Below are 9,669 nucleotides of genomic sequence, written 5' to 3' on the forward strand. Positions count from 1 at the left end.
GGGTTCGCGTCCGTCCGACACAACATAATGACATAGGAAGAGAATGTGCTTGACTCGCGATCCAACACGGTCGGGGAATCCGAAGAGCTCCGCGCGCGAGTGGCCAAACATCCCCAGTATTCCTCGGAAAGCATAAACCCCGTCGACGACCATTGTTTATCGGTCACAGTTTACGCCGGGTTTTAGGCGAATTTCGACTCCTCCTCGTACCTTGCACTTCCAGATGATCCATTCCCGATGAAAAGATTTAAAAAAAACTGACTGACTAGATCTAGTTATGCCAATATATCCTGAAAAATTAGAACGAGACTATAGAAATTATGGCTATTAACGAAAAATAGAATCCATGTAGATTTTGTGTAATTGTCACGTTTCACAGGTTGCAGAAAATAAGAGCGTGTGATTACAGGAAACGAAATTCTGAAACATTTACAGTTGGCCATTAACTCATCTTTATGATTGTCAGATGAATATTATAGATACCGTCGGAAAGATTAATTAGATCTATTTAAACGTTAAGAGTACTGGTGCAGGGGAACAATAAAAGATTGCCATAGCCTTGAAATATTATCATCCAGGAGCATGACACGGTTGTACGGTTAACTTTATGCGCGATTCGCAAGTTTTCCTATGCACTTTAGCATGCCGTCATAAAGGTGCACATAACCGTTTGGTACCAAGTGAAGTGCGTTGAACACGACGTCTTGCTAACCGACGAGTTGTGGAGACCTCGTACACTCGTATCGTGACACGAAGTTACCTTTTTTTTAAATGTAAGTGCTGATTATCAGACACGTTTATCACATACCGCTTCATTTCCATTTTTCATTTTGCTTTTATGGTACCACATTTTACATTAAAACGCTCGTTCGCGACACTGGTAATTTGAAGTGCGATCAGAGTATTACTAAAACAGCAGAGTTAAAATATTTTGTTTTGTCTTGTAACATAGTTAGAATTTTTATTTTTAATCAAAACATAATTAATACAAGTGTTGTTCGATAAAAAAAGGTTTGACCTGTGATTAGCAGATTATGCAAAATTTTGAGATTCATATGTTTGAACATTTCATATATCGATTTTTAGATGAACTAGGTCAGTTTTGCACGGTAGTGTACGTACGCGAGAGGGTTTGCGGCTATTCAATTTTCTTTCGTAGGGACGAGAAAGAGAACAGTATTAAAAAATGAGGTACCATCGTGGAAAGATCGAGCCTTCCCTTTCGTGTCGTTTGTCGGTGCATCGCGAGACGTTGATTTAGATGAGCGTGATTTCCGAGTTGGCTACTTGTTGTCCGAGTATGCCTGCTACAGTCCGTCTCACAAAAGCCTCAAACATTAATCTATTAATTATTACTTATAATGAATTGACTACGTACCTCTGATATGTTAGTGCATTCGTGTAATTACTATTGTCCAAAAATGACTGTGATATACTTTATTAAATATTTTCGTATGTTCAATTATTAGATTACATAGGAAGTTGCTAGTTATTGAAATGCACTTTATTTATTCCTAAGCAATGCATCTCTAAAAGTATTTGTGGGAACAGAAGCCAAGGTAGGACGCATTTATTGGCTTTGACGCGCACCTTTATTTGATTTTCGATCTCCGCTGTATTACATATTAAGTTTTGGAGGAACGCTTTTGCAGGACTGTACACGGAAGGTGTGCGAATCTGATTCCCTTCAGCCGGGTACGCGGCGCGGCGTCGAGAGACGTGCAGAAAGTCGCCACTAATGACACAAAGAGGAATGTTGTCCGGTTGCGCGCGACCGCGTCGGTAGCCATTTGTAATTCGCGGCGAGAAAAAGTCGCGAAAAAGTTCGAATGAAAGTGTGATGACGGAGGTGGAAGGCCGGCTACCTGCAATTAACGATGCGCGCTGCCAGCTATAATTAAAATCGTAACGCTCTCCCGTTTCTCTCTCTCTCTCTCTCTCTCTCTCTCCCTTTCTCTCGCCTCTGTACCATTGCTGATTTTCAGATATTCCTTCCGTCTCTCTCTCCTTTGTCACTGTTCCAATTCAATTAACCGCGAAATGTCGTCGGGAGATCATTAGGGTAATGATCGAGTTACATGATTCATTGCTTCGACAGGGCAGACCGGTCGGTCCCGAGTGCGTAGAATTTTTCAGTTAATGGTTAATTCAATTAAGGCGTTATTCGCGGCGAGTAATTTTGGCGAGCGAGTACTGGGAACGGGCATTGCATTGCACTCGCGTTTTATTAAATTCAATTGGTTTTGGTGAAAGAAAGCAAATTGCCCTGTACAATTATCACCGCATCATCAATTTCAATTGGATCATTAAAGTAAAATTAGGACAAATTTCGAATAATTCTTGGGTGCAAAATATATATTGATCCTTTTATATCCTAATTCATCCAAAAAAAATTACATTATTTTGTATTGTTCACTTTTCCTACGTTCTCCTCTTACGATCAGTATTTCTGGCGCGTTGTGTCATATCCAGAACGATTTTCGAAGTTCCTCGAAAAAAACGAGAAATCTTGAGAAAAAATAAGAAGTGAAGGAATCAAAATCCGGGCTGACGGTACCCGACGATGACAGAGTCGACAGAATATTACGAAGGTTCGCCGGGAGTTAATTCCCGGGCCCCGAGAAGGGACTGTTTTAATTAGAGAATTTAATTGATGGCCGCGTACGGCTTGGCTGCCGAGCAATCCATAAACGACTTCTTAGGGCCGCGCACCTGGGCACCACGGTGTTAATTACTCTTCTTCTGTGGCCGGGCTCCTTCTCCATCTCCTCTCTCCGCCTTTTTTCCCTTCCTCCCGTCTTTTTCTTTTTCCTCGGCCTCTCTTGACTCGCGCCTCGATGGAAGCGAAGTGGTCTACGAAACGGGATACAATGTACACTCCTGCTAATAAGTAATAGGTCGATTAACCCTCTAATTGTAACCGGCATGGTGTACTGACTGCAGGCTGTGAACTAATGAATGAACTGCTTTCTGTTAGAAATAATTGCACAAACTCCGTCTTAAAGCTTGTAATGATTGCCAAACAACCGAGTATAAGCAGTTCGTATTTGTGCGTCGATTGATTACTAAAATAGAATATTTTTATGGTATGCCAGGCCGTGTCAAAATGAGGGTGGGAAAAGAAACCGAGGTCGATGCGGTGAAAAAAAGGAGCCAGGCGCATAGGAAGAGATCAGGGAACGGGGCGGGGTGACGGGAGAGAAAGCAACAAGTGTCCCCCGTCGCGAGGCGCAAAAGCATTCCTAATTACGTCCCTGCCCTTGGAGCGAGACGAGACAAAAAGCGCGTTGATTACATTTTCGTATAATTTCATCGGCCGGCTCTCGCCATTAAGAAGCCACCGCCGCGCGCGCAAATTAGATCGATTCCTTAATGCCCCGGGCCGCGTAATTGGTTCTCATTCTCGGAAGCTGACGATGAAATCGGATATCTGTCGTGTACCGCCGTTGTTGCTCGCTGCCGCGTCCGCTGGTGGCTGGCCGGAGGACCGGTCAACGTAATTGCTTCTCCGACTGTTTTGCGGTTTCGCACCGAAACCGCTCTCGGGGGCCAGGAATATCGTTAATGTCGCGATACCGCGGCCACCGATAATGAAGCGAGAAACGTTTTTTGCCACCCCAAACGCCTTGCGGGATGTTAATGAATCGCAAGAGGACCGCGGCTTTCTCATTTTTTTCGGACGCATTAACCCACCGTGAAATTTCGTGGGTCCGCGAGGACGTGACGCGTGTCGTGATTGCCTTCGCGAAATTGAAAATATTGGTACTGAGATCGATACGCGCTGCTCGAGTGTGTAAGGCTACAGCGAATTTAGTCGTTTCATGTAATTAATAGTAGATATTCTTCTGATATTTTATAAGTATTATTGTGCCCAAATATGATCAATGATATTTATGTTTTATATGATTGTATTACTTGTTGCAGTGGTACACGGTTGAAAAGACGAAGATTCGTGAGGACTTACTCCGTTTGTGGGTACCACTTGGAGCAGGAGCCCAGCATGATCAGCCCGACAAGACCGCCGAGGTGTTTCTAATGAAATCCATCGAGAGATCGGATTCATTACCGTTGCAGGCCTGGCATTCGTTGGCGAGATCCGCTTTATCCTGGTTCATCAGCCGCACTTCTATAAATGGGTAAGTAATTGTATATGTATTTTCATATTTGCAATTAATATCAGTAAGTACAAATTGCATTATCATTCACTGATGTCAATTGACAATTGACAATTGATTCAAAGACGAATTCCGTCTTACGAAAAGGCTTCAAAAAATATTGCAAGGGAATTATATTTGTATAAAAAATTATAAGAAGTCTTGAATTATGTATCCATGTAGGAAGTACTAGAAAATTTGTATAAGAAATTAAACATTTGATAGTATCAAATCAGGGAACGCATAGTAGCACTTGGCGAAAGCTGCCCGTAACACTGGGCTGTCTAGAGACGTGTTCTCGCTAGGGCAAGGCTGGAGCCTTGGTTGATCGGTTCGCGAGGCGATGAAAGGAGGCTTTCCCTTCACGCCGGTTAATTAATAACCACGCAGATACGATCTCCGCCTATTTGGCTGTCCGATGAGCCTCGACAAGCTGGTGGCAAAAGCTCCTTTCTGGCGTTGCCGGGTCGGCTGAGGTGGGTCTCCACCTTGGTCACCGGTCGGACAAGGAGGGCCGAAGCCTCCGCTAGGAAGAGGCGGACGGAGATGGGTGAGCGCCTGCGAGAAGGGAACGGGGAACGGTTATTGATGACCAGCTTTGTTTGCCCCCCGAACCGTTTATTAAAATCCAACGCGGGTGATTAACCTCTCCCCGAGCCGCGTCGTCCTGGCAGCTACCAACCGAAACTCCTCCGCAGCCACCATGCACGCTGTGTACACTACCCTGCATAAGTATTTTTCGACAGTTATCTCCTTGATCTACTTTTTATCTCGTGAAAATCTCGAATTTATGCATGGCAATGAACAAATTCTCAATTTGTAAAATGTACACTCCAAGTATTACAAATAAAGCAATACTTAAAGTTTTATACTTAATAGATATTGCGAATGAGAAAATAATAATTTGTCATCAGATAATCCCATAAGCTTTATTTCTCAAATGAATAATTTACTGATTTATGTACAGTAAATATACAGAAAATAGATGAACAATTTAAAAGTTAGAAATCCTCAGAGATTTATGGACGGTAGTGTATAAGGGATTGACCGGCGAACCGTTTATTAAAATCCAGCGTGGTGCTACTAGGCGGAACACTCGGTCGCTTCATGAATTAGAATGATGCGCGGCTTTCTTCCCGGCCCCCTCGACTACTGGACCCGTCTAGGTAGGATTGAGCAATTAACGCATTAGGGGAGTAACGCAAGTACTGCGAAATAGATTTCAGACGAAATGTGGATTGTACGCGAATTATTTTTGCTCAGCTTTTTCGTTCTATTCGTCAAATTTCCCTAATTCATGAGAAAATTTCCTTATCTATCGATTATTAATTAATCATGATCCTAGCCAACTTTATTCGTCATAAATATTGTAACACTAATTAAGAGAACAACAATTTTTAATGGCAAATGCACATATGAAAAAATTGACAGTATTAGTGTTGATTTTTGACGATTATTAACATTTGGCGAAATACTTATGACTCTTTGCAATTTATTTGTAGACTACAAAGAGATTCGCAATATTGCATTCAATTTAAGGGGAAAAATATTAGTGACGTGGAACGAAGTAACTATTAATAATAAGCTTATATGCACATGCAATGTTCTGCGTTCCAAATTGCATCGCTTTATCGGTTGGCCGCGTGCCTCGGAACAGCTATCAAGATAACCTTCGTTTATATGCCCAAAGTAGTAATTCGATGGTATCAGATAATTTTCGTTACATTCAACCTCTCAACTCCCATGATTTCGTATTTAATGTTGCACATATGAAAAAATTGACAGTATTAGTGTTGATTTTTGACGATTATTAACATTTGGCGAAATACTTATGACTCTTTGCAATTTATTTGTAGACTACAAAGAGATTCGCAATATTGCATTCAATTTAAGGGGAAAAATATTAGTGACGTGGAACGAAGTAACTATTAATAATAAGCTTATATGCACATGCAATGTTCTGCGTTCCAAATTGCATCGCTTTATCGGTTGGCCGCGTGCCTCGGAACAGCTATCAAGATAACCTTCGTTTATATGCCCAAAGTAGTAATTCGATGGTATCAGATAATTTTCGTTACATTCAACCTCTCAACTCCCATGATTTCGTATTTAATGTTCCAAAAATTGTGCACATGCATTCATAATTTCCTTCCAAGGGATCTCAAAATTTAAAATTCCGCATACATTCTTTATTTTATTAAAATATGAACTTATAATAAAACATATAATCCAATCATTTCTTTTCTCATGTTCGAATGAAACCAGATCGATCGATACTACAGTAGCTATATTTATGCTATTTAAATAGACAGGCGTTTATTTTGGCTCGATAAATCATCGACAGTCTCCAAGAAAATTATAAAAAAAAAGATCGCGCGCACCCCTTTCAGTTCCATGAAATTATTCGTTCCGAAATTGCGCAATAATATTATTCCGTCTCTCTTTTCTCATTCGCCTCTCGTCTCTCTCCCTCTTTCCTGGTAACCGATGGAGGACATCTCGCCGCTAATTATGATTAATTCGTGAGAGGAGCGAACGGGTCTCAGAGCCGGGAGCTACCAAGATCAGGCCGTAAGGGGGACGTAATTAATATTCTCAGCGGGAGCGCGTTGTAACGTCACGCGAACGTCACCCAGGTGACTCCTTCGTCGTTCTTCTCGTCTTAGTTTGGAGCCGGACACGGCTCGTCCCTCCTTTCTATCCGCCCGATTCACCTCGCGTTGTGAATACGCGTAATAAAAGCCGGGACGGTGGTTGCTAATTGCTGTTTAAGCCGTGGCGAGTCATCGTTACACGTCAATGCACTTACTTGCCACCACCCAGATTTTCGTCTACAAGTCTATTAATATAAGAGAAAGAACGAAAAATAAATGAATTTTTGGAAATGGGCCACATTGATTATTATTTTTCGGCCGAAATTGCGAGCAATTTTCGACGTGGCCACGGGCAGTCTTTAGGATCTTTTGGTTCTTTCCAACCGTTGTCAATTAACAATGATTGGTACGTCGCCTGTCGAACGGTCATTACTTCTAATTGTCCGCCGGAAACGGTGCTCCTTTAACCACCGAGTTTCTGTTATTTCCACCGCGCCACGATTGTATTCCGATGCAAATTCGACCGTATAACGACCGCCGGTTCGCCACGCAGTAATTACAGCCCGGTCTATTACCGCCTCGCTTTTAATATCGGTACACCGTTCGAATGCGTGCCCCTCGTCGTCGCCGTGTTTATCCTGCCACTTTTGTACGAAGGAAAACCCAATTGCCGTTGAACGAACGCGTAATTGAATGTTTCGTTTACTTGTAGCTGTTTGCGGTGCCCCAGGTGCCTCGATTCTTATTGTAGACCAATTCGCGGTTAAACGATTCTTTGGATAAGTAATACAGGAATACCTAAAGGGATGATAATTACGTGATATGGACGTACGGAGATTTCACATGTATTTGGAATACTGTTCAAATGATCATTAAAGCTAAGGTCAATTGTAATTAAGTCTCCAAGGTGTCGAATATTGCACACAGTCCCCAAGGATTGCCAAGAAGGTAAAAAGTGTAGGTAATCTCATTAATCGAACGATAACGAGGGATAGTCTATTACATGACCAATCCTGAAGTCTGTTGAGTGTTGAATACGATAATAATTGGTTGGAAATATACATAATTGAGATGAATATATTTCTCAATACATCATCTGAAAATAGCAAAAATTTACAGAAAAGGAAAGTCGCGAAATGTCATTAAGGATGATCTTTATTTTACGAGTACTTATATCCACATGATAAATCATACTCCACTACGTAGAGAATTTAATAGCCATATCAAGTCAGTCGCCACCGTTTTTACCTCCGAGTGGAGGAAGGAACGCCCATTTCCTTCGCAGTCGAGAAGAAAGGGGTTAATGAATAATTAGCAGGGCGCAAGCTCGGCGAGGGTGGTTGTTAGAAGGGGTAGCGAAATCGGCACCGCCCCTAGGTTATAATTAGTGGCCACGCCGAATGGGAATAGAAGGAAAAGCCAGAAATTCCTCGGGTTTTTCAGTGCCGTCGACGCCCACGACGTGGCTTTTCCATTAGACGCGAGAATTCGCGCCTGCGCCCCTGGATTAATTACAGAGAGGGTTGCCAATCGGAGCCAGAGGGTCAGGGTTCGCCGCGCAAACGCGCTAATGATAATTACTGACCAATGGCGGGTTTCTTACCGGAAGAGAAACGAGAGATCCTCTAATCTAGTTTCTATAATGCGCGACCTCGGTCATCAGATTTAAGATGCACAGACAAATGAAATTATTGTTATCCATAAATCAAATTAAATTTCTGCTAGTAAGTGTCTAAGAGAAAAAAAAAAGAATTCTTTATAATACTTCCTGTGTTATTCTCTAGTAAATTAAAACTCGACGGAAACCTTGGATATTCTTCGGACTATTCTTAAAGCAGTATGTATAATGATGAACGCATTATACATCTTGTTTGCGTTAGATTTGTGAACTGCAAGTCAAATCACATTTAAAAAATTCAACAGTAGACTTTGAATCCTGCTATAAAGTGAAACGATATAAAATGCAGAAAGTCAAAGTGTATGTTCGTTTGACCTCGAATACGATAACTTTACCGAAACGTTGAGAAACATGGTCTTGATTTTCAGCAAGATTGTCACGGGAGGATATAGGGGCATGAAGGTGGACTATTCGCGAGGGAAATACACGCTTTTATAACTCGTTTCTGGCTGACGCCGCCGCGCCGTCTCCGGCAAATCCTCCGTATATTTCTTAGAGACATTTCTGAATTTTAGACACCTTAAACACCGTGATTCAAGTGTGTCTACGATCCCCCAAGAGTTGTTGCGTCATAAAAAAAAAGAATAAGCGTCGTCTCCGTTCGATCGAGGAAGCACGCGTGTACGTAGCAGTTACTACTATACATATAGGCAGTAGAATCCATTATAAAATTGCTTCAAGTCAATTGCAATTAATTTACACAAATCTCTGATGTTTTTATGGAATTCGATGTAAAAGAGAAATTTTAACTGAATTGAAATATCATTCAATATCTCATTATATGAATTTGATATTTCAATGCAAATGATTTAAGACATTCGTGGTTGTTTGTTATTTTTATATGAAATGAGAGACATGCTTGTTCAACCGTGTAGACGATTCTAACAACCGAGCAACGCGGGTAGTGTTTGAAGATGCCTTTCCTTCAAGCTGAGCTTTCTTCGATCGTCGTGTGTAAGGTCAATGTATCTTACCCCCACTGAAATCCTCCGTTCTATCGACTGTAACATATCTAAGTATACAGGGTGTCCCAAAAAGTGTTGGAGCCGTGAGGGGTAATTGACAATGTACGAAATAATTAATGGATTAGTTCTGAAGTATTCGAGGTAGAAGAAAATTATATACGACTTTTTTTGCACTTAATAGCAGTACTTACAACTTTTCTTTGAAGGCTTACTCAAAATTTCGAAAAAAAAAAATTTTTAATTTTTCCGGAATTTTTCCAAGGGGTACCCCTTCAGAT

At 41.4% G+C, this 9,669-nt stretch overlaps 2 protein-coding genes across 7 annotated transcripts in view; one reads left to right on the forward strand and one right to left on the reverse strand.

Moving 5' to 3' along the window:
• Positions 1–9,669, forward strand: part of LOC108625530 (methyltransferase-like protein 9) — a 27,339-nt gene that overhangs the window by 6,660 nt on the left and 11,010 nt on the right. For all 3 annotated transcript variants that reach the window (XR_001916654.2, XM_018025608.2, XM_018025607.2), the window contains exon 2: positions 3,925–4,136. Coding sequence is in view for 2 of the 3 variants with exons in the window: in XM_018025608.2 (XP_017881097.1) it covers positions 3,925–4,136 (212 nt within the window). In the remaining variant the exon portion in view is untranslated. The remainder of the gene's footprint in view (positions 1–3,924; positions 4,137–9,669) is intronic.
• Positions 4,761–9,669, reverse strand: part of LOC108625529 (uncharacterized) — an 18,537-nt gene continuing 13,628 nt past the window's right edge. For all 4 annotated transcript variants that reach the window (XM_026814051.1, XM_026814049.1, XM_026814048.1 and 1 more), the window contains one exon: positions 4,761–4,878. In XM_026814051.1, the coding sequence (XP_026669852.1) occupies positions 4,776–4,878 (103 nt within the window). In that variant the 3' untranslated portion in view covers positions 4,761–4,775. The remainder of the gene's footprint in view (positions 4,879–9,669) is intronic.

This window comes from Ceratina calcarata, unplaced genomic scaffold (genome assembly GCF_001652005.2).
Source record: "Ceratina calcarata isolate Rehan_Ccalc_2016 unplaced genomic scaffold, ASM165200v1 scaffold363.2, whole genome shotgun sequence".
NCBI lineage: Eukaryota > Metazoa > Arthropoda > Insecta > Hymenoptera > Apidae > Ceratina > Ceratina calcarata.